Here is a 27,138-nt window from a genome sequence, read left to right as displayed (position 1 = left end):
TCTATGTACCATGTTTCATTGAAATGTAATGCTTACTACTTGAAATATCAAAAACTGAAAATTAATTTATTATGCAAATTAGGTAATTAATATGTACTGATATTACCCTAAAAACTACCAGGTCTGTGCAGTGTCCTATGACATCTAGATACCAAATTTCATTGAAATGTGATGGTTAGTAGTGGAGATATCAGTGGAAAAGTCGAAAATTTACTCATCATTATGCAAATTAGGTAATTAATATGCACAGATTTTTACCCAAAACTAATCAAAACCTTGCATTAGTACGAAGCATCTATGAACCAAGTTTCATCAAAATTCAATCAGTGGTTCTTTAGATATCAGTGGAAAAGTCATGGAACAGCTAAAAATGAGCTAATTATCATGCAAATTAGGTAATTAATATGCAAGGATTTCTACCAAAACCTAATCAAATCTGCGCATTGGCCCAGAGCATCCATGCACCAAGTTTCATCAAAAACCAATGCATGGTTCTTGAGATATCAGTGGAAAAGATGGACACACACATACACACACGCATACATGTACACACATACAGACACACTAACTGCAAAGACTCCCATTGTGTGCTTTGCACACAGGAGTCAAAAAAAAAATGAGAATTGTAATAGCAATCTAACTTCTAGCTTAGAATCTAGTCATTCAGAGTGCCTTTAATTCGCAGTGCACCCAAGAATTATTCCTAGATTTTTTCATGATTATAGACGGCATCTAATCTAAATAACTTTCCATATCGTATGTTAACGTAGAGAGCAGAACAGTTTAAACCGGTTTATAATCACTATGCAAAAGCAGTAACTACTAGTATTCAGGTATTTATTTTGTGACAGTGGTAGAACAAGACTTGACACATGAATGCACATACACAGACCTGCAAACACCCCCTTCTATTTGTGATCAGCACAAGCGATGAAATGTAATACCATATTTTCCCATAGTAGTGCATAAACTTATGTAAATTTCAGAGGTGTTTCTATGGTCAAAATAGGTAATATTTTAATGTTTCCCCATACAGCAAATGTGATTTTTGGTATTTAACTGTATGAATTAACATTGAGGACACATAAATATACACATTTGCCTTTTTGAATCAAATCATAAAACAAAACATGACATGTATCAGTAACCATGGGGGGCCTTGGTAGTGATAATGGTTAATGTCATGTTCAAATGTTGATTTTTGTAGTTTGTTTGAACAAAATGGCTTACAAATGTATTCTACAATGACTTGTCATTGTACCTTGTCTGAACAAAACTGTCAATACAATGTACATGTCTGAGAAATGTTTAATGAATACATGCTTGAATGTACACACACACATTGGATTAACTTTTAATATAGTTGAATTAACTTTTTATATACATGTAGTTATATAGCGATATTAACTTGATTAAAACGCGTTCCTATATAGGGTTGCATCAAACTCAATTACAATGCAATTCAACATAGAATTGCGTTTTAATTAGGTTTAATTAAATAAAAGTTGAATATTCTGTAACTTAACATAGAAATGTTTGCGAAGCTTAGGTTTAATAAAGGGGGAAAGGTAATAATAATATAAATTGAACCATACCTTCCCCCTTTACTAAACCTTCGCTACGCAAACTTGACATAAATTTGATTAAATATTAATACAAATATGAGAATAGTGAGGGACGTTACAATATAGGTCATGTCGTCACAAGTCGGTGTAAAGTTAAATTGAAGTCGTCACAACGTTGGTACCACACACGCACACACTCTGAGGGGTGAGACCAAAAATGTAAAATCCCCATTTTGGATTATGTCTGACAGGAACTAACACAAAACCAATAAGTGGGAAATAAAAATGTGCACTAATATTTAGATAATATGTTACAATTTATTATCAATTAAAAAATAAAATAAAAATAATGTTATTTACATTTGACATAAATACTGGAGCATGTCAAAGGAACCTGAGAAATACTACTATGGTGAAAACATCAGTCATCATGAAGCATTTCTTGTAACAAACAATGTATTTACCACACAGTGCATACATCACATGGCACCCATACCAAACACCATGTGTACTTCAATATACTTTGAATCATTACAAAGTTTTTTTTTGATCATATGATAAAAGTTCCAAACTAGATCTATTGAATATGACATGATGATGACACTTCAAGTACCACTGAATATGATTCAATGCAAATTGTTTGCAAACATTAACAAAAATAATATACAGAATAAATTACACACATCAGTATCAATAAAATGCTGCTGACTTAATAACATCACAAAATGAAATCACTTTAATTTATATGCATATGTATATATGAACATTAATTGAATTTACAAAACATATAGAAAAGGCACCATGACTATGCTTACTCATGTCTGTACATAGTTTATTACGAATGAACACAAATATTTGGAGAAAAGCAAATTAAAGCTGTGAATATCAGGCTCTAAACCAAACTAAATAAAAAATACCTTATACAGTATAAAACTACCGTACACAATGTACAACATATGTGAAAGTCATCAAATATTATACCGTTTATGTGAACAGGTAATTTAAGTCATTACAACTTCTTGCCTGAAGAGTCCTAGTGGTCTACAACACTTCTGCAATTTTTCCTGACTTGTATTATTCGAGAAGTCTTACTCTTGGGAAAGTAAAGCAGTTATAAACAATGTCATGTTTGAACATTTAAAGGGCATTGGGCGTCACGCTGCGCATGTGCGACATGTTACCGCCAGTAACTCTTTCGATCTTCCAATCACCTAAAAAATACCTAATTAAAGCTTGATAACGTCTCAGTTTGTACTGGTTGATCTGCACAACAGTCAAAGCACTATCTTTGTTTATATGAGACCCATATATCTCGTGCATGCGTGGCGCGACGACTACCGCCCTTTAAAGTTTGGCAAGATTGGTCAAGTACATGTACAATTACGTATAACTATCATCATAAACTATGTTTGCAAAAGTGTTTTTAAAATCGTGAATATATACACTAATAAGTCACTTTAGCAGGTAAACTAACACAGTCAACATTGACCAATCACAGATAGTGTAGAAGTTGTTGAACCAGATCCATGATTGAACAAGTTTCAATCCTACCTGGCATTGACCACCAAAAACATTCAATATTGATAAATTATCTGCGTTTCGTAGATTAGCAGATAATTGCTATCTATTCGTATGTAAATTATTCAGGTGCCATTGCATCTGTTCTGACTGGTTATTGGCTAAATAACCAGGTGCTCATGAGTATATACATGTAGTAAGAAGAGTGTTCTATTGTATTGTATTCTATTGTCTCAAACAACTCACGATGTATTTTTTCTTATTTATATGTTCTTTTTTAATATGGATGACTCCCGACATCCACCCCTAGATACATCTGACATTGTGTCGGGTACAGGTTTCCAGATGTTTTTCCCCCTTAACAGGTTTTTTATATCTAGTTTTCCTGGGCGGTCAATGTATTCGCGATGGGGATTTATCATCAATTATTCCGTGAATATTTACATATGTAAAGGGGATACTTGTAATAAACGCGTGTGGCTCCTGGGTACTGCAACCACCGCATACCGCATTTCATGCTTGTTGTTTAATTTGTACAAATAATTGGAGTTAAGTATAGATTGGATGAGTTATGCTACAGATGCAATAGGAATAGGAGATTAGATATGACTTTAAGGAACATGCATTAAAGTCTACAGGGTCGGGATAATGCATAAAATTTTTAATAAAATATCTGATGTCCTTTTAAATTACATTGTAGATGTATACTGTTCAATTAAATTTGTTTTATGTACAATATTAAAATCAGACAAACCTGTGTTAATTACTATCAAGTTTAATTTTGCGACTGTTAATTCAATGGACAAATAAATATTAATCATATAAACTAAATTATTTAAGCACCACATTCATCACACAACACATGTTTGAATTTTGTGTAAATAAATAATGTGTTCACATTTGCTGTACATGTCACACGGGACCCAAATTGAACACTGTGCAACAACGTGTTGTGCTATAACTGCCTTCACTGTAAACATCTAACATTGCAAGTCTGGATACTTTAACAACATAGCTCATAAGATTCAAAATGATGATACCAATACTGGCTACAAGTCCATATCTTAAAGCTGTACTGTCACATGTATTTTATTAGAAGCCCTTCACTTAACAGTTTAATATTCACAAGATAGAAGCTTCTGGCTAATTGTTAAAAACAACCTAGCCTAGATTTCATTCAGCATCAGATTTCATTCAGTGAATTTCCTGGAGATAGAAGGTTACCATATCACGCCATTAAATAGGTATATTGGTATACCATTGGTATAGGTTTACAATGCACACCTGCTGACTACTGATTTGTTTCTTCCAACAATTAGTCTAGGACTCCTTCCTTCGCAATATATAGCATGACTTTTTTACTAATCTTGTCACTGCATCTGAGTAGATTTTATTCAGAATATTTCAGCAATGCTGCACCTTAATTAATTTCCTCAAAATTCAAAGGCTTTCTACAAAACATTGCCAACAGTACAACTTTAACATCGAGATGATAATACTGATTATTGCATTATTAGAATAGGCATAACAATTATACATTTGCATACTGAGTATCTCTGATGAACTTTCAACCCAATGAAACAGTTGAGATATTCTTGATAGCTGTCTGTGATCCGGTACCCACTCTGGACTGCAGATTGGCTTTCTCCACCATCTTGTCAAAACCACTGTATAGCAGAAACAGATATGGCAAACAATTACAACAAAAAACCATATATGGTAATCAACTACTCACAGTTCTCTACAACACCATATATGGCAATCAACTACTCACAGTTCTCTACAACACCATATATGGCAATCAATTACAACAAAACACCATATATGGCAATCAACTACTCACAGTTCTCAACAACACCATATATGGCAATCAATTACAACAAAACACCATATATGGCAATCAACTACTCACAGTACTCAACAACACCATATATGGTAATCAACTACTTAAATATCTCTACAACGGCATATATGGCAATCAATTACAACAAAACACCATATATGGCAATCAACTACTCACAGTTCTCTACAACGGCATATATGGCAACCAATTACAACAAAACACCATATATGGCAATCAACTACTCACAGTTCTCTACAACACCATATATGGCAATCAATTACAACAAAACACCATATATGGCAATCAACTACTCACAGTTCTCTACAACACCATATATGGCAATCAATTACAACAAAACACCATATATGGCAATCAACTACTCACAGTTCTCTACAACACCATATATGGCAATCAATTACAACAAAACACCATATATGGCAATCAACTACTCACAGTTCTCTACAACACCATATATGGCAATCAATTACAACAAAACACCATATATGGCAATCAACTACTCACAGTTCTCTACAACACCATATATGGCAATCAATTACAACAAAACACCATATATGGCAATCAACTACTCACAGTTCTCTACAACACCATATATGGCAATCAATTAAAATAAAACACCATATATGGCAATCAACTACTCACAGTTTTCTACAACGGCATATATGGCAACCAATTACAACAAAACACCATATATGGCAATCAACTACTCACAGTACTCAACAACACCATATATGGTAATCAACTACTTAAATATCTCTACAACGGCATATATGGCAATCAATTACAACAAAACACCATATATGGCAATCAACTACTCACAGTTCTCTACAACGGCATATATGGCAACCAATTACAACAAAACACCATATATGGCAATCAACTACTCACAGTTCTCTACAACACTATATATGGCAATCAATTACAACAAAACACCATATATGGCAATCAACTACTCACAGTTCTCTACAACACCATATATGGCAATCAACTACTCACAGTTCTCTACAACACCATATATGGCAATCAACTAGTCACAGTTCTCTACAACACCATATTTGGTAATCAACTACTCACACTTCTCTACAACACCATATATGGCAATCAACTACTCACAGTTCTCTACAACACCATATATGGCAATCAACTACTCACACTTCTCTACAACACCATATATGGCAATCAATTACAACAAAACACCATATATGGCAATCAACTACTCACAGTTCTCTACAACACCATATATGGCAATCAATTACAACAAAACACCATATATGGCAATCAACTACTCACAGTTCTCTACAACACCATATATGGCAATCAATTACAACAAAACACCATATATGGCAATCAACTACTCACAGTTCTCTACAACACCATATATGGCAATCAACTACTCACAGTTCTCTACAACACCATATATGGCAATCAACTAGTCACAGTTCTCTACAACACCATATTTGGTAATCAACTACTCACACTTCTCTACAACACCATATATGGCAATCAATTACAACAAAACACCATATATGGCAATCAACTACTCACAGTACTCAACAACACCACATATGGCAATTAACTACTTAAATCTCTCTACAACGGTATATATGGCAAACAATTACAACAAAACACCATATATGGCAATCAACTACTCACAGTTCTCTACAACACCATATATGGCAATCAACTACTCACAGTTCTCTACAACACCATATATGGCAATCAATTAAAATAAAACACCATATATGACAATCAACTACTCACAGTTCTCTACAACACCATATATGGCAATCAATTACACAAAAACACCATATATGGCAATCAACTACTTACAGTTCTCTACAACACCATATATGGCAATCAATTACTCACAGTTCTCTACAACACCATATATGGCAATCAACTACTCACAATACTCAACAACACCATATATGGCAATCAACTACTCACAGTACTCAACAACACCACATATGGCAATCAACTACTCACAATACTCAACAACACCATATATGGCAATCAACTACTCACAATACTCAACAACACCATATATGGCAATCAACTACTCACAATACTCAACAACACCATATATGGCAATCAACTACTCACAGTACTCAACAAAACACCTTATATGGCAATCAACTACTCACAGCACTCAACAACACCTTATATGGCAATCAACTACTCACAGCACTCAACAACACCATATATGGCAATCAACTACTCACAGTACTCAACAACACCTTATATGGCAATCAACTACTCACAGCACTCAACAACACCATATATGGCAATCAACTACTCACAGCACTCAACAACACCTTATATGGCAATCAACTACTCACAGCACTCAACAACACCATATATGGCAATCAACTACTCACAATACTCAACAACACCATATATGGCAATCAACTACTCACAGTACTCAACAAAACACCTTATATGGCAATCAACTACTCACAGTACTCAACAACACCTTATATGGCAATCAACTACTCACAGCACTCAATAAAACACCTTATATGGCAATCAACTGAAGTATTAGGTTCTTACCCTGTATATTCATCTCTTATTCTGTTTCTGACATCTTCAGATGCTCTAGCTGCAGATCTGGATCTCTCTAACGATGTACCTCTCTCCCTATAAAGTTGTTTGGTTTTCCCTTCCTTGATTTGCAATAAGTCTGATGTATCTCTCTTCCAAGCCTCCTCATCCAACTGAACTCTGCATCAAAGAGTGTGTTTAATGAGAAAAATTCATGATTCATGCAAATTTACACCATTTTTCAAGCAGTGACAATTCAATATGTTTATAACAATATTTCTAGAAATGATGATAAATACTTTCACCCTAGAAACCAATGCAAAAACAAAAGAAGTATTTCACCACTCAATACATAGTGTATACTATTGAATAATCCAGCTAATTACCGATGTGGGACTGTGGCTTAACATATCCCTGCCCACAGTCCCTTTCCTGTATTCGGCAGCAACATATTCTGGTCTCTCTTCCAATATATCATCCTAATCAATATCACTGTTATCGAAATTGACAAAATCCTTAGCGTTCTCCCACATTTAGGTGAAATGAAGTATTGTCTCTCTCGTTGCAGCAAAAAAACAGGTGTAGAAGTGAATCAAAAACGCTTCTTGGTAAAAATTATGTCATACCCTATGCTAATTTTATTTTGATAGATAAGTAGGCTTGTGTCAGATTAACAAATAACCAATTTGACGAACACAAAACACAAATTTAGACAAAAGAGGTATTAGTATTTCCCAACCGGGTGTTGAGGGTCTGTGCCCTGCCCCAGGTGCAAGGAAGTGTTTACACAGATGGTCTATTGAAATTGGTATTCAAACCAGATGTACGATATGATTCTTACTTTTTCAAATTCTGCTGTTGCATTTTCTCCTTTGATATTCTTCCTTCTCGAGCTCTTAATGCTTTCTCTTCAACAGTCATGGCAGCCTTTCGAGTTGCTATTTCATCTACCTGTGAAACCAGCAAAAAACGTAATTATTCTAGTGTTTCTACACCATATAAGAAGTGTATCTCAACTAGAAACACACATAAACAAAAACTGCATTTATTGCATGCATCAAGCATCCAAGCGTTTCAAGAAAAATTGATAGGGAAATAGATGCTTTCAGGATAAGTTTATTTCATTGTAAAACATGACTTATTTTGATCATACACACACAAGAAAATATTGTACATATTTATATTAATCAACATACAACCATAATCGTTTAAATGTCTAATCATATTGTCTTAACCAATAATTTCCTAATGTCCTCGATCCTACAGATACCATTTGCTAGTTAACACGCAAATATTGACTAAATTTTACATTCAACAAAAATGCAACACATCATGGGAGGTCTCAACAAGTTAAACCAGGTCTGAGCATTATTAGTTAAGTAGGCAATCCCACTCATTGATTGGTAAACAAGATGAGTTTTCACTAAACAGCTTACTTTGAAAACCTCTGTGTGTGAGAGTATTGGAGACACATTAAATATAATTCAAAATTACTTGTCAGAGATAGTGATGGAAAAGCCGAAAACTAATAATGCAAATCAGAAAATTAATATGAACAGATTTTAATGGAAAACTAATGAGGTCTGGGCAATGTAACAGACCATCTATGTACCAAGTTTTATTGAAATGTGATTGGAACCCAAAAAAATTATAAATTATTATGCTAATTAGGGAATTAATATAAACAGATTTTAACCCCAAACTAATCAGGTTTGTACATTGTCCTAGAGCATCTTTGCACTGAGTTTCATTGAAATGGAATAATTAGTACTTTAGATATCAGTGTGATAGCTTAAAAGTGGTTAATTGTGGAAATTAGTAATTAATATGTACAGATTTTAACCCACAATTATCTAGGTCTGTCTATTGTCCTATAGCATGTACAAAGTTTCATTGAAATGTGATGATTAGTACTTGAGATATCTGTGGAAAAGCTGAAAATTAACTAATTATGCAAATTAGGTAATTAATATGCACAAATATTTATCCCAAAACAATCAATCTCTGCATAGTCCTTGAGTATCTATGTACCAAGTAATGCTTACTACTTGAAACATCAAAAGCTGAAAATTAATTAATTATGCAAATTAAGTAATTAATATGCACTGACATTACCTTAAAAACTATCAGGTCTGTGCAGTGTCCTATGACATCTATGTACTAAGTTTCATTGAAATGTGATTATTAGTAAAAACCGAAAATTGACTAATCATTATGCAAATTAGGTAATTAGTAATTAGGTAATTTTTACCAAAAACTAATCAAAACCAAGCATTAGTTCAGAGCATCCATGTACCAAGTTTCATCAAAATCCAATAAGTGGTTCTTTAGATATCAATAGAACAGCAAAAAATTAGCTTATTATCATGCAAATTAGGTAATTAATATGCATGACATTTTACCAAGCCCAGAGCCCAGTGCATCTATGCACCAAGTTTCATCAAAAACTGATGTATGGTTCTTGAGATATCAGTGGAACAGACGGACACACATACACACACACACACACACATACAGACACACTAACCGCAAAGACTCCAATTTTGTGCTTCGCACATGGGAGTCAATAAATGCTGATACAGATGAGTTTGTATATCTTACTTTATTCCTATGATGTAATAAAGCTTCTTGCCATTCTTCCATTTGTCGACTACTGTCTCTCTTGATCTCTCGACTTCTCCTGAACTGGTCATCTTTCTTCATTCTGACAAGATATAACATTAGCATCACTGAAAGCATAACTTTTATTTGAGTAAATTTACATCTGTTTCAGCAGCCATGTAGTACATGACAGAGATAGAAATTATCTCACGGAACACAAATGATGGCACAGGGACAAATAAATGCTTTCTGGCATTCCAACTTATATTGCTCACTAAAATTTGAAACAAGCAACGGGGATGTATACATGTATTCATAAGAGATAAAAAGAACACCACGAAGACAGTACAGCTGGAGTATTGAACGAATGTACTGTCTGAGTGCATACTTTGGGGTATTCTCGTAATAACATTATTATTATAAATTTTTTCCTTCCAAGGATACATCATGAGAATGCCATGGTGGCAGCCATGTTTGCTTTTATTATTAGAGAACGCTTACGCGCATAATCATTCCATATTTGGAATTTGCATTTCCTAATATGGTAGGATGAAAATACCCTGTAAAATACCGCCAAATTATGGCACGCTGTAACTTATGGCGTTACGGTAACATGTATATAATAATATACATTACATAAGAACACCTTATGATAACATTCTGAACTTTCAATGTATGTTTTTTTGTTTTTTTTGCCTGCCTCATGCCTTAAATGGTTGTCAAATTACTGCCAATAACTTGTGCAAACAAGCAGCCTCTCGGCTGAGATAGCTCCGCTGTTAGCAATGCACATTTCAATTAAAGAACAGAAGATATCATTAGAAAATGAACAATACGTATAGTATCAATGCAATGGGATTTGCTGTTTTCAACAAGAATTCAAAAATATCATTTTTCACCATAAATACTTGTCGTTTTTAACAAGAAGTCAAAAATATCACTTTTTTCCAAAAATGACAAAAATATTCACCAAAATTAGAGAATTTACGATATCATTACAAAATGAACAAATCTGAGAGAGGTCCACATGTAGTACCTATATATGTAATAACAAAGCAATTGGACTTGTGGTTTTTAACAAGAAGTCGAAAATATCATTTTTTACCAAAAATGACAAAAATATTCACCAAAATTAGAGAATTAAATATATCATTACAAAATGAACAAATCTGAGAGAGGTCCACATGTAGTACCTATATATGTAATAACAAAGCAATTGGACTTGTGGTTTTTAACAAGAAGTCGAAAATATCATTTTTTACCAAAAATGACAAAAATATTCACCAAAATTAGAGAATTAAAGATATCATTACAAAATGAACAAATCTGAAAGAGGTCCACATGTAGTACCTATATATGTAATATCAAAGCAATTGGACCTGCGATTTTTAACAAGAAGTCGAAAATATCACTTTTTACCAAAAATTACAAAAAAGTTCACCCAAATCAGAGAATTGACGATATCATTACAAAATGAACAAATTTGAGAGTGGTCCACATGTAGTACCTATATATGTAATATTAAAGCAATTGGACTTGTGGTTTTTAACAAGAAGTCGAAAATATCACTTTTTACCAAAAATGACAAAAATATTCACCAAAATTAGAGAATTAAAGATATCATTACAAAATGAATAAATCTGAGAGAGGTCCACATGTAGTACCTATATATGTAATATCAAAGCAATTGGACTTGCGGTTTTTAACAAGAAGTTGAAAATATCACTTTTTACCAAAAATGACAAAAATATTCACCAAAATTAGAGAATTAAAGATATCATTACAAAATGAACAAATCTGAGAGAGTTCCACATGTAGTACCTATATATGTAATATCAAAGCAATTGGACTTGCGGTTTTTAACAAGAAGTCAAAAATATAATTTTTTACCAAAAATGACAAAAATATTCACCAAAATTAGAGAATTGAAGATATCATTACAAAATGAACAAATGTGAGAGAGGTCTACATATAGTACCTATATATTTAATATCAAAGCAATTGGACTTGCGGTTTTTAACAAGAAGTTGAAAATATCACTTTCTACCAAAAATGACAAAAATATTCACCAAAATTAGAGAACTAAAGATATCATTAAACAAGCAGCCTATCGGCTGAGATAGCTCCGCTGTTAGCAATGCACATTTCAATTAAAGAACTGAAGACATCATTAGAAAATGAACAATATGTATAGTATCAAAGCAATCGGACTTACAGTTTTTAACAAGAATGTTGAAAATATCACTTTCTACCAAAAATGACAAAAATATTCACCAAAATTAGAGAATTTAAAATATCATCACGAAATGAACAAATCTGAGAAAGGTCTACATGTAGTATATATATATGTAATATCAAAGCAATTAAACTTGCGGTTTTTAATAAGAAGTCAAAAATATAATTTTTTACCAAAAATGACAAAAATATTCACCAAAATTAGAGAATTGAAGATATCATTACAAAATGAACAAATGTGAGAGAGGTCCACATATAGTACCTATATATGTAATATCAAAGCAATTGGACTTGCGGTTTTTAACAAGAAGTTGAAAATATCACTTTTTACCAAAAATGACAAAAATATTCACCAAAATTAGAGAATTAAAGATATCATCACGAAATGAACAAACATGAGAAAGGTCTACCCAAGGTACATATACACGAAGTATCAAAGCATTCAGGCTTGTAGTTTTCAAGAAGAAGTCACTCATATGATAAGCTTCGCTCGACAAAGTCGACAGCGGAGCTAAAAAGGAACAAATCTGAGAGAGATCCACATGTAGTACCTATATATGTAATATAAAAGCAATCAGATTTGCGGTTTTTAACAAGAAGTCGAAAATATCACTTTTACCAAAAATTACAAAAATATTCACCAAAATTAGAGAATTGAAGATATGATCATGAAATGAACAAATCTGAGAGAGGTCTACCCAAGGTACATATACACCAAGTATCAAAGCATTCAGGCTTGTAGTTTTCAAGAAGAAGTCGAAAAAGTAAAACATTGACACGGACGACGACGGACAATCACTCATGTGATAAGCTCCGCTCGACAAAGTCGACAGCGGAGCTAAAAAAGAGGTGTAAATGCAGATGTACTCACTTATTCATCAACAGAAGATTCTCACGTTGTTGTCGCTGTATTTCATATTTCATACTAGCAGAGGAGTGTTTCAGTTCCAGAGACTCAGCAAGTTTCCTTAGTTCCTCCCTGAAACATACAAAATAACATTAATGTCAATTCCAATAATATTCATTAATCAAATCAATCAATATAATACAAAGATTGAACTTGAATACATGTAATTTGATTCTGAGAGTACTAAATATTGAACAGTTAAATTATCTCAAAACAAACAAATATATTTTCAATTTCAAATACTGGTTCTGGTTAACGTACTGTTGCTTAAACTAAGACACTATTGTGTTTAATTAATTAGCCTCCATATAAAGGCCACCTGTCGACAGAGTTGAATTGTGATAGTGGCTATACACAGGTTGTTGTAATAGGTGTAATACACTACACATGTAGGTACGTTTCATGATTGTCCGACATATTTATTTATTAAATACATACACACTCATTGTCTCAACAGCAGCTTTCTTGGATTTGAAATGATCTATCTCATGTTTGTTTCTCTGCTGAATCATCTGTAAGACACAAATAATGGCAGTAAGAAATACTGCATGCAAGCAGCTTTCCAGTCCACTCAAGTAATCATGGTATATCTGTTGACAATGTACAGACCTTCATACATTTATTATATACACAGCTGACATCTGAACAAGTGAAATTAAAAAGATCTTAACCTTAAATCAAGGTTTTATGATATTAATGACAACAGTCTCATCAATACCTCACATAGTTCAAGTGAACAAGCAGGAGTTACTGAGCATATGTCCAGTGCATTATGGGAGTGAAATCACTCCTTATCAGTAAATTAATTACTGTCATCGCAATAATAATTCGCTGGGCAATGTTTACAATTTACATTGCTATGCATAACTTTTTCAGACTATGTCACCAAACAAAATTTCTAAAAAATGAAATACTATCACCATAAAACCAATGCAAAAATTATATAAATAAGAAGGTTGCTATTTTCTGTATCTCAAGTTGCACTGCATCCTGCGTCTGTGTTGATAGTCTAAATTAGCATCAATTGTGGGAAATATACAAGAAACATTCAAAGTTTGATGGTTTTCAGTGCAAGTGCTGGTGATCATTGTGGCTTCCTATTTGATTGTGTTCAAATTTTTTTTGCCAATGCTTTGGAATACAAAAAAGATTCACCTCTGTTCTGAATTATTGCAGGCCACTATAAAATCCTTTTTTCCTGCAATGCACAATAAAACTATACAAATGCTCTCTGAGTACAATTTTAAATAGCATGAAAACATAATAATGTAATGACATTACACATAAAATGACTATTATAATATTTCCCCAATATTTGCTTTTCTCACCATGCGTTCATTTTGGTCCTTGATTGCTTTAATCTTACTAGCTTTATCTAGTGAAGTCAGTGAATGCTGCAATACCATCTGACGAAACTCCTTATCTTCCATCTCAATTGACTTTTTAGAGTGCAGCTAGTAAAAAATATAAAATATTACAAGACTGAAAGTATCTATGAAAGATGAGTTTATATCCATAACACATTACTTGTATACAAATTATTATCATTTCTTTTTTTAGACGAATTTCAATATTTTTTTTTATTATTAATATCTTTGCTTTATCTTTCTTTACTTATCAAGAAGTTATTTTTCTTTTACTAATATTTGATTTGTAACCCTTTTCATTTCCTCCAGGGGATGTTATGTGTTAAAAAATAAACCATAGAGAAATGAAAATAATAGGTTTAGAAAGAAACAGATTTTACTCTGAAAGCCACTACTACAGGTATATCCCTAGTTTCTAACGGTGTGTGTGTTTATTATTCCATACCTGTTGTCTCTTTCTATTCTCATCAAGTCTTTTCTTCATATGTATCTTCTCAACCTGAAAACAATTTGCATTTAAGATAACATATATATTTGAAAACAAGTGGTGTTTGGCCATCCAGCTGTCATTGTGTTGAGATATTCCAGAGTTTATATCTTGGGTGGCAGCTACCAGTATAAAAGTACATTATTCATAAATAAACGTGAAGCTACTTACTTATCTGGGAAACACTATAGCTATTGAAGTCAATTAATTTTCACTTCAAAACGTGAAAACCCACCTTAAACTATAAAACTGGAAATGACTGATAACTTACACTATTACGCATACAAAAAATCAATTATTTCAAGTCTAGTTATGTGTGTGTGTGTTTGGGGGGGGGGGCTTTCAACACCTCAAAGAATAAATCAAGCGGCTACACCGATAAAAGTATTTCTCAGATATTAAATTGACTTGTGCTTCTCAACTGATAATGGCAATACGTATAGATACAAAGACCTGAAATGCACGGTTATTCAAAGGATTTAAAACCTACCATCATTTGTTGCTGTTTTGCCTTTGTTTTTTCTGATTGTAGTTCATTGAATTCTACAGCTCGTCGAGCATCATCAATCAGAGATAACTCAGCAAGCTTTCTTTCTTTTGTAAGTCTGGCCTATGATAAGCAAATACACGTTAGTGAATAATAAAATGAAATACAACAATGTTTTCACAAGTTTCATCAAAGCATGGTGATCATTATGCATATGAATATAGTATGTTTATCAATACAATAAATACTAAACAGCAAATCAATATATTTATGAACTATTTATTTGTCACAAGCAATTGTTTGTGTAAGAACTTGTTTACTCATTTTTAAATTAACAAAAATAAATTCAGAAAGCCAATAAACATAAGTACAGCAGTGTTCTCCGAAAGAAAATAGCAAAATGTTTATGACTAAATCACATAACAATAGAACCTGTTAACCACCTCTGTTTAATTGATTAGTACACATGTAAAATTGAGCTTCATAGAAAGATCCCTACTCTATCATGCTTTGGGAGAACCCCCAAAATACAGTATGTAAATTTATAAAACTGATGTATGTAAATCAGATGTGTGATGTTCCATTTTTAGCCACAGTCATACCATTTTTCTTTCTCGATCTCTCTGTGATTCTGCCAGATTACGTCTCCTTTGCATTTCGGATTCCAATTTCCTCTGCTGTTCTTCCTTTTGGTGTTCATCCCATGCAAGACGAGCCATTTCCCGTTGCTGCAAATGTTCTTTCTCCGCTGCCAGTTTACTTTTCATGAGTTCTGCAATTTTTCGATCCTGCCAATGCAATAATACAGAATAAAATATACTACAGGAATATTACTATCCAAGAGATAGGCAGTTGTAATTATTGAAAAGGAGTTCTCAAATTGTGGAAGACCGCTAGAAAACAAGAGGAGTGTTTCTGCAGGGAGAGAGGAAGTTTGCTAACAGCAAGATTGGAAATAAATGCACTATGTATTACATAATACATGTGTAATGACTTCCAGGGACAAACTGTCTTATATTTTTATTGTTTCAAACAAAAATGAGAATGACAGTTTTTGTTTGTCAGAATTATTGTTTTTTAATAATTCAAAATCAAGATTGATTTATTTTATGACTGAATTTCACTAAATAATTCAAAGCTATTCAAAGGAGAAAGGAATGTGTCTGAATTTTAAAGGAAACGTTGACTTTTTGAGAAGTTGTGTTTATGAGAACTTGACATAGAAACCTAAAAAGATTCTAAGTAGATTCTAAAAAGTTACTGCCACATCCAATCAAACTCATTTTCAGTATAGCTCACTGTTAGATAGACGACCAGATTGAAATTTATTGGCATTTGTAACGTTCCTTATCATTCAACACATGGCAGATCAGCAGTGTACAGCAGTACTACAAACAGTATAAATGAGTGGAGGGGATGGTAGAACCAAAATACAACCAACCTGAATGTGGGCCGCCTCCAAGCTGCCCAGTGACAAAGTTGAATACTAAAATGCAAATGATCTCATTACATATGCAAACAAAACAAGAAAATGATATGACAAGTAGTTTCTCTGTCTCTAATACTTCACAACTGAGAAAGAAAAGGTAGTCAATGATTCAAGTGTGATGTTGTCAAATGCCATTTTTCATTGCTATAAATAATGAGCTCTCAGTATTTCGTTTTTTATTTACAACACAGCAAAGCAACATGGTTATGGTTTAAAGATCTTAATCATCTCCACATGTTTGTTTGCATTTGTTTCACGACAAGATATAATGATTATGTCAGTTCTAGTTCTAGTTACACCACATACTCATGACAAATGCTATTGAAGGAAGCATGGTATGCCAGAAAAATATGTTTATGCATGAACATACAAACAAGGATGTGTGTGATTCAGTTCAATGTCCAAGTTGTTTAAACAACAAACCCTAATGATTATTTCCCAATAAGAAATCTTGGTTATTTTCATCTAGAAAATGACCTAACAGCTTGTTTCCACATGTTTCATGAAATCCAAGCATTTGTGATGTGCTTACCACACTGTCAATTTCTATCTTCTCAAACTATCCCTGCATGTATATTATATTTTTGTTAGACTGTGTCACGCCCTTTACTGTGTACATCCTTGTCATTGCCCTGTTATTACGCAATGATGGGCAGTACATCCTCCTTCATTCTCTAATTATCTGCATTCATGACAATAAATTAAAGTGGTTTAGAGTACACATCATATATACGCAATTATACGCACCTTTTCTGAAAGACCAGCTGAACTTATTTCAAGTTTACTTCTGTTACCTGTGACACTAAGTGATGCATTGGAATATGAAGGTCGTGGCTTTAATGGTGTAAAAGACTTGTTCTTGTCTCTGATAGCAAAAGGGTCATCTGATGTGTTTCTGGCTCTGCGTCTAAAATAATTATTTTATATCATAATATAATTATTAAATTAAAATAATCATTATATGTTAAAATAATCAAGGGAATATTTTTTCAACCTCAGCAGATTTGTTATGCTACTAAAAATGTGCTCATATTCTTGACATCCAAGGGAGTACCGATAATCAGTGTAAGCATCAACAACAAGGAAGGTGCTGTAACTTTTCATTAAAACTGACGTATGGGAAATGCAAATCATTCCCCTATACTTCCACCTCCAAACTTCTTAATGCAAAAATACAAACCCCTCTCATACTAATTCAATTCAAATTTTTAAATACGTTTCTCTCAAATTTCCACTATGTATATTAAACAAGCAGCCTCTCGGCTGAGATAGCTCCGCTGTTAGCACTGCACATTTCAATTAAAGAACAGAAGATATCATTAGAAAATGAACAATATGCATAGTATCAACGCAATGGGACTTGCTGTTTTCAACAAGAATTCAAAAATATTATTTTTCACCATAAATGATTGTGGTTTTTAACAAGAAGTCGAAAATCACTTTTTACCAAAAATGATAAAAATATTCATCAAAATTAGAGAATTGAAGATATCATCATGAAATGAACAAACCTGAGGGAGGTCCACATGTAGTACCTATATATGTAAAATCAAAGCAATTGGACTTGTGGTTTTTAACAAGAAGTTGAAAATATCACTTTTTACCAAAAATGACAAAAATATTCACCAAAATTAGAAAATTAAAGATATCATTACAAAATGAACAAATCTGAGAGAGGGACACATGTAGTACCTATATATGTAATATCAAAGCAATTTGACTTGCGGTTTTTAACAAGAAGTCAAAAATATCACTTTTTACCAAAAATGACAAAAATATTCACCAAAATTAGAGAATTGAAGATATCATTACAAAATGAACAAACCTGAGAGAGGTCCACATGTAGTACCTATATATGTAAAATCAAAGCAATTGGACTTGTGGTTTTTAACAAGAAGTTGAAAATATCACTTTTTACCAAAAATATTCACCAAAATTAGAGAATTAAAGATATCATTACAAAATGAACAAATCTGAGAGAGGTCCACATGTAGTACCTATATATGTAAAATCAAAGCAATTGGACTTGTGGTTTTTAACAAGAAGTTGAAAATATCACTTTTTACCAAAAATATTCACCAAAATTAGAGAATTAAAGATATCATTACAAAATGAACAAATCTGAGAGAGGTCCACATGTAGTACCTATATACCGGTATGTAATATCAAAGAAATTATACTTGCGGTTTTTAACAAGTAGTTGAAAATATCACTTTTTACCAAAAATGACAAAAATATTCACCCAAATTAGAGAATTGAAGATATCATTACAAAATGAACAAATCTGTGAGAGGTCCACACGTAGTACCTATATATGTAATATCAAAGCAATTGGACTTGCGGTTTTTAACAAGAAGTCGAAAATATCACTTTTACCAAAAATGACAAAAATATTCACCAAAATTAGAGAATTAAAGATATCATTACAAAATGAACAAATACACATGTAGTACCTATATAGAATAGAATAGAATAATGCTTTATTAATACTGTAAAGAAAGAGTTAACATTTCCTTTTAGGTTTTCAGATTAATAATGTAATATCAAAGCAATTGCACTTGTGGTTTTTAACAAGAAGTTGAAAATATCACTTTTTACCAAAAATGACAAAAATATTCACCAAAATTAGAGAATTAAAGATATCATTACAAAATGAACAAATCTGAGAGAGGTACACATGTAGTACCTATATATGTAAAATCAAAGCAATTGGACTTGTGGTTTTTAACAAGAAGTTGAAAATATCACTTTTTACCAAAAATATTCACCAAAATTAGAGAATTAAAGATATCATTACAAAATGAACAAATCTGAGAGAGGTCCACATGTAGTACCTATATACCGGTATGTAATATCAAAGCAGTTATACTTGCGGTTTTTAACAAGTAGTTGAAAATATCACTTTTTACCAAAAATAATCACCAAAATTAGAGAATTGAAGATATAATCATGAAATGAACAAATCTGAGAGAGGTCTACCCAAGGTACATATACACCAAGTATCAAAGCATTCAGGCTTGTAGTTTACAAGAAGAAGTCGAAAAAGTAAAACATTGACACGGACGACGACGGACAATCACTCATATAATAAGCTTTGCTCGACAAAGTTGTAAGCGTAGCTAAAAATTTGTTTTTAGCCCTTCTCAAATTGAATTTTAGATGTTTCCTGTGTGTCAATTTTAATGATCAATGACATTCTGAGTAGACGGTAATAATATCAGAAAATATTTTGTAATTAAATGCTGCACACCAACCTTGGTCTGGAAGTAGGTCTTGAATCATCTTTAGTTATTGCGGAGTCATATATCTCTCTGGCTCTAATGGAATCATCTTTAGTTATTCCTGAGTCATATATCTCTCTGGCTCTAATGGAAAATAAACAGAATTGCTAAATAGTACCGGTAGTGGTCATCGTTTTAAATTGCATATAAATCAACATTGTATTTTATATGCATTGTATACATAGCATGGGACCCATAGCAGTCATGATGCAATGTGACGACCACAACCTTTTAAACAAGCCATGCATGGCACAGTCCCCGTTAGTTATCAAATTTAAGATATATAGTTTTGTTTATAGTAATATAGCTGGAATATAACCATGTCAGAAATATGATTTTTTAACATTAATATGATTGACATATGTATCTGATCGTCAAACAAGTACTTGTCCATATTGAGAGATATTGCTCTGGAACAGCATTCAAAATCCACCATTTTGAATACATGTATATATATAACATGATTTATAACGAATATATAAAATTTGAACATAATCAGTCAAAGCATTTAAGAGATATGGCTCTAGAAGCCCAATCATTAAAAAAAAAATGGCCGCCAGTCAGCCATTTTGAATCCAATCTGACAAGTAAAATGACGTGCATCAGGAACCAGTAATGTCTGATGTATGTACCAAGTTTGACTGAAATCCATCCATAAATGCCAGAAATGCTTGATATTTGATGATTTTTTAGCACAAAAACGACCACCATTCGGCCATTTTAAATATGATCGTCGAACCAATATATCTGTTTATCTATGACATGATGTATAATGAATATTTAAAATATGAACATAATCAGTCAAAACAAGTCAGAGATATGGCACGAGAACCACATTCATTAAAATAAAATGGCCTCCAGCCGGTCATTTTGAATCTTATCTGAAAAACAAAATTATTTGCATGAAGGGCCCATAATGTCTAATGTATATACAAAGTTTGAACAAAATCCATCTGTAAACAGCCGAGAAATGCTGGATTTTTAGGATTTTTCAGCACAAAAATGGACGTCATTCGGCCATCTTAAATCAGACCGTAAAACAACATGTTGTGCATCAAGGTCCTATAATGTCCAACGTATATACAAGGTTTGAACAAAATCCATCTGTAAACAGCTGGGAAATGCTTGATTTTGATGATTTTTAGCACAAAAATGGCCGCCATTCAGCCATCTTAAATCAGATCGTGAAACAAATTGACGTGCATATGTATAATATCATGTGTGATGTATGTGTGAAGTTTGATTGTGATTGGTCCAGGCATTTCTAAGATACAGGTCCGGACGCACGCACAGATGCACGGAGGTCAAAACTGCGTCCGAACGGGGACTAATTAATATATACTCTACCCTCAAACAAATAAATTCATTATTTTCAAAAATATCAAATGACACTGTTGACTATTTTTATGTGCAAATACATGTAGTAAGTACAAATTCTACCCATACATACAGAGTAGTTTGCCAAAAAAGTAATACTGTATACAATGTTTGGGCCTGCAACACAGTATCACCATTGCCTTATGTGATTAATTATTTAAGATTTGATTTGGACAAACAAATGTGTAAAAACTAAAATAGCAAAGGATATATTTATAACTATTGTGGGGTTGAATTAACTTGTCTGAGATTCACAACAAATCATCAAAAAAAACAAGCAGCCTGTCGGCTGAGATAGCTCCGCTGTTAGCAATGCACATTGCAATTAAAGAACAGAAGATATTAGAAAATATTAGAACAATATGTATAGTATCAAAGCAACAGGACTTGCTGTTTTCAACAAGAATTCAAAAATATCACTTTTCACCAAAAATAATCATCAAAATTAGATAATTGAAGATATCACCACGAAATTAACAAATCTGAAAGAGGTCCACATGTAGTACCTATATATGTAATATAAAAGCAATCAGACTTGCGGTTTTTTAACAAGAAGTCAAAAATATCACTTTTTACCAAAAATGACAAAAATATTCACCAAAATTAGAGAATTGAAGATATCATTACAAAATGAACAAATCTGAGAGAGGGCCACATGTAGTACCTATATATGTAATATCAAAGCAATTGGACTTGCGGTTTTTAACAAGAAGTCGAAAATATCACTTTTTACTAAAAATGACAAAAGTATTCATCAAAATTAGAGAATTGAAGATATCATTACAAAATGAACAAATCTGAGAGAGGTCTACCCAAGGTACATATACACCAAGTATCAAAGCATTCAGGCTTGTAATTTTCAAGAAGAAGTCAAAAAAGTAAAACATTGACACAGACGACGACGGACAATCACTCATATGACAAGCTCCGCTCGACAAAGTCGACAGCGGAGCTAATCATTACAAAATAATGTTTGGACTAAAATGTTGCACATGCTGTCTTACCTTAACATGCATTCTATGATTACATCATTTTATTCTTAGAACTCGCTATCGTGACAATCACGATTATATAACATTGTTTGCATGCATGCAAGTATATGTAACTACACAGGTACCACAGATAAACAGAACAATTGTATAAAACACTGCTAACCTGTTATCCAGTTCCTCTGATGAAACCCTATCATGGCCGATAGATGTGGTCCATGCTGTCCTCTTTCTTTGTAGACTTCCTGCATCACCGCTTCTTATCTCAGCAGCTGGAGATAACGACAAAAATTTTTTTTTTATATAGACCGGGCTCATTGTATTCAGTCTGGAAATTGCTCTTTATACATGAAAATTTTTCTATGTACTTTGCTAACATAATATTAATAACATTTTATTTCAGCTCATAATTGAAAAGAATTTGTTGTTTTTCATCAATTTGCTACGTAAATTTCGTTGCTGTTCATATTACTTACATGACATTACAAAGTGGGTCTCATCTTCAATTTCCATAACAGTACATAACTCGCAAATTCTCCTGTGGATCAGATTTATGGGGTTTTGTGTGTCTACCCATTTAAATTTTAAGACAGTGATTTGCTGGGTCTGAATTTACTCATTGACAATTATTCTCTCATATTGATGATCTCAACCAGGTATTTTTACAGTCTAAATATTTTTTTGAAACCTCTGTATGTTCAGTTTAGTTATTTTTATTGTCATCATGGAGATTATTTTTCTAAAATAATTCAAAAGATGCTTTCATTTGTTTGTCTATTATTTGCAATAAGTAAAATGAGCTGTCAAAAACAAACTATATTATTCATCTAGTATATCTGTACAGTACTATGTGCATGTAGGCATCAGGAAGATAGATAGATAAACTTACTTGTGTATGTAGTGTTCTTGTTCTTGGGAGGAGTGCTTTCTACAGTGTAACTTTTCATCTTAGATGATCTGGTTCTATGGCAACCACTTTCCTCATCCTCAAGAATGATCCGCTCCCGCTCATTCCGACACATTTTAAGTTTCTCTGCCGAGGAAATAAAAGCAGTATAAATTAACAAAATAGAAAGAAGAACGTACAGAGGTATTACAAATTCAGTGTATCAATAGTGAATATGGCCAACTAAACAGGAAAAGTATTGTGAAGTAATTATTCATCTAATATGATTTATAAGTGTTGTTCTGAAAAATAACAACTTCTCTGATTTTTTGGTATGTGATAAAAAAACTGGGTGTCTTTTGATACAAGTATGACTATAGAGCCAGGATTGATAATCATGGCAGCTACGAGCATTATTATCCACAATCTGATGATATAGTGTGTGACCTCACTCTACAAACAAGTTATACCGGGTAACCTTGAATGATAAACTTCTATGAATAAATTTTCATAATGGTGGATATGCAATCTTAAACTTAACTAGATGGTTTTATCTCAGAATCTTACTTTTTCTGTCTTCATCATGTTCTTCGTACATTCTCTGAATCTGTTTTTGTGATTTTCCCAGGGGTATGTACTCATCTTCAAAATCTTCTAATGTCTTTTCTAAGAGTTCCAACGGCTGAAAAACACGAAAACAGAAATCTTTGCAATTACTTAGTGTTTTCAACAAGTTATCCTGTTGAGTTTGTTACCATGTGCATATAATGTATACTAAATATAGCCTCTCGAATATTTTCTGTGAAGATCACTTTTTCAGGGTTTTTTTAAGCTGTAAACTAGTGAAAATATTGTTAATATTATGACTGTACATCAGATAGTGATAGTCCACATCCCATCTGCAAATATAGATTAATATATTATACTTTAATATAGGGTGACAGAATATGACTCACTCTAGTGTCTACACACAACTAAAAAGTATAAAACAATAGTTTTGACTAACCTTGATTCCAAAAAAGGAGCATGCTTCAAGTGACCTAGGACTGGTTAATATATACCTGTTATTCTCTGCATCAGGGCTGTCAAAGTTATACAAATCTAACTTAGGTGTTCTGCTAAGTTTCTTGCTGTAATCGTCTACAGTTTTGTTATCTGCAATAGATAAGAAGAATACATTTTATAACACCAGTTTACCTAGTATAACTCAAAAAAAAAATCAGATATCATAGACTTCATCTTCTATAGGGTCTATGATATTAAATAAATAATGTATACATTATTTGGTCAATTCCTTTGGTGACTGATTGATTGTTGAGCTTGGTCTCATACAGCCAAAACAAAGTCAGCTTGGACGTTCAGTTGTGAGACATGACAAAATAAACAGTGCCAGCAATAGATTTCGAGTATGAAAGAACAAAATAAACGCAATCAAAGGCATCAACCATGTGCGTTGGAAATAAATAGAACACGTTGCGACGAGAAATCTCACCTGCATCTTTCACTCACGCAAACACACACACATGCTATTTCCGTATATTGAATACGTTGGTAACGGAAGGGAGAAGTTTAAATCTTTGTAATAACACAACTTGAAAGCAACAGTCTCACACTGAATATATGTTTATAAATTATCAAACTAAACAATCAATGAAGCGGACTGCGACAGTTAAGGCGAAAAGACAAGGCTAAGACGAAAAACATGTGACAGTACGATTAAGCTTGTCTACTACACGCCCAGGGACTATACGTTCAAGTATCCAACTTCACAGTACAAAACATGTTTACTATCAGCAATAATTTCTAGTACTGCCTGGATAATTGCGTATTATTAGTTGACATCAGACATATAACTGTACAGGATTTTTTTAACCATGTCTCAAATTTCCGAAAGAATATTCAAATAACTTGGGATGAATACGAATTGAATGTCCATCTTTTAAAAAATCAGCTAAACAGTTCACGACCACGATTATGGTGAATTGGCGAGTTATCAACGAAGACGACCGGACGTCTCCGGTCATGAGCTGGCTGGTTCGAATTTATCCACTTTTACAGAGATGAATATTGCGTTCGAGTTGAGTTACTAGTAATTACAAGCCTGATTTACATTTTTCTTGTGGTGTTTTTCGTCAATGTATTAAATATAAGTGCATTGGGAAATAGCATAATTATATTGCGTCAGTGAAAGAGGCTGGTGAGACTACGTGACAACGCGTTCTATTTACTACCAACGCGCGTGGTCGACGCCTCTGAATGCGTTTATTTTGTATTTTTATTTTCAAAATGTATCACTGGCTGCGTTTTTTTTGTTACGTCTCGCAACTGAACGTCCAAGCTGACCTTGTTTTGGCTGTAATAGTACAATTCTTGATCATTATGATTTTATGCCTGGCTTCTTACAAAATGCTAATCAATGTGCACAGATTGGAAATTATAATTCTCAGATCTTTTTGATGTATACATTTCTCCAGATATTGATCATTAAGACTATACACGTATGACAAGGGTGTCTAAATTTCAGAACCAAAACATTTCTCAGCAGTGAACGTAACCACCCATGTTTTTGACCAAGCAGATAATTTTTTTGAAATCTTTCTGCAATTCATGGCAACCAGTCGTAGATTTAATTGTACTGTGTAATTTAGTGTTGTCCACAAATGATTTGTTATAAGTAAACAAAAAACAAAGGCAACGTTATGTCTTTATTTATACCAGCTTACATACTTTTTTCATTTGAAAATATTTCACATGAACTTTCTCTAGAACAAATGTTTTTAGCATTTTAGTGATTTCATCTTAGTTTATTATTTTGTAATTCTTTGTTAGCATTTTGGTGATTTTATGTTAGTTTATTATTTATTATGTGTATTTTAGTGACTATTTCCCCCCCCCCTAGGGAATGAGTAAGAGTCAATAAAGTTATTATTATTATTATTGCTGTGCCTATAGTGCATGTGATATTATCAATGAAAGACGTATCATTGATTGGTGGTAGCAATGGTAAAATACAACGGCATTGCATCTCATTGCGATAAGCTAGTTTACCTCTACGTCGTTTTCACCACTCTGACTAATCTGTTCTTACCTTCTTCAAAAAAATCATCAACATCATAATTTGGACCAGTCGTCATTCCTGTTGTAAACGCCATGTCTTATTCAAGTGCTGGTGTTTCCCTCAAAGCCCAAATATGCGGTGATTTAACAGTAACTGTCCAACAGCTCATAAAATGAAAACAAGTTAAGACTTGTACGATGTACAACGAACATCTAATATTATATAGGTGAGCTTGTCCGCCGGGGTCAAGCTGGGTCACTCAACTTTCTCAAGTGCGACTTTAAGAGATACTAAAACATTCAGCCTTTTCTTCCCAGTAAATCGTCTGTTGTAAGAGAAGAAACAACCTCTCGTCCACTGTGTGCTGGCATTCAACATGAACGGATCTCGTCAGTTGAATTGATTACAACGGGAGTCATGGAAACGAAATAGCATCAGATTCCAGCTGTTCTGACTTGTATTACCGTTCAAAAAATGTTGTCTTTGCCT

The 27,138-nt window shown here is 33.0% G+C and overlaps 1 protein-coding gene across 1 annotated transcript; it reads right to left on the bottom strand.

Moving 5' to 3' along the window:
- Positions 1 to 1,863: 1,863 nt before the first annotated feature.
- Positions 1,864 to 27,138, bottom strand: LOC100372703 (uncharacterized). The gene is made up of 18 exons (XM_002742112.3): positions 26,680 to 27,138; positions 24,598 to 24,746; positions 24,159 to 24,273; positions 23,595 to 23,738; positions 22,872 to 22,977; positions 20,313 to 20,423; positions 17,806 to 17,965; positions 17,011 to 17,055; positions 16,172 to 16,357; positions 15,573 to 15,692; positions 15,041 to 15,094; positions 14,557 to 14,682; positions 13,667 to 13,740; positions 13,193 to 13,300; positions 10,087 to 10,189; positions 8,327 to 8,436; positions 7,495 to 7,665; positions 1,864 to 4,750 (listed from the first exon to the last, which is right to left on the bottom strand). The coding sequence occupies exons 1-18, from the start codon at positions 26,741 to 26,743 to the stop codon at positions 4,651 to 4,653; spliced, it is 2,046 nt and encodes a 681-aa protein (XP_002742158.2). The 5' UTR covers positions 26,744 to 27,138; the 3' UTR covers positions 1,864 to 4,650.

The sequence above is a fragment of the Saccoglossus kowalevskii genome, chromosome 7 (genome assembly GCF_978046115.1).
Source record: "Saccoglossus kowalevskii chromosome 7, keSacKowa6.1, whole genome shotgun sequence".
NCBI classification, from domain to species: Eukaryota; Metazoa; Hemichordata; class Enteropneusta; family Harrimaniidae; genus Saccoglossus; species Saccoglossus kowalevskii.
This window is presented reverse-complemented; position numbering and strand designations above follow the sequence as displayed.

What these genes read in the sequence shown, in the direction of transcription:
- LOC100372703 (XM_002742112.3), bottom strand. Translation starts at nt 26,743, where the DNA reads ATGGCGTTTACAACAGGAATGACGACTGGTCCAAATTATGATGTTGAT. An exon ending in CAAAACAGCAACAAATGATG is followed by an intron (nt 15,095 to 15,572) that starts GTAGGTTTTAAA and finishes AATTGTTTTCAG; the next exon opens with GTTGAGAAGATACATATGAA. An exon ending in ATAAGAGATGAATATACAGG is followed by an intron (nt 4,751 to 7,494) that starts GTAAGAACCTAA and finishes TCTGCTATACAG; the next exon opens with TGGTTTTGACAAGATGGTGG.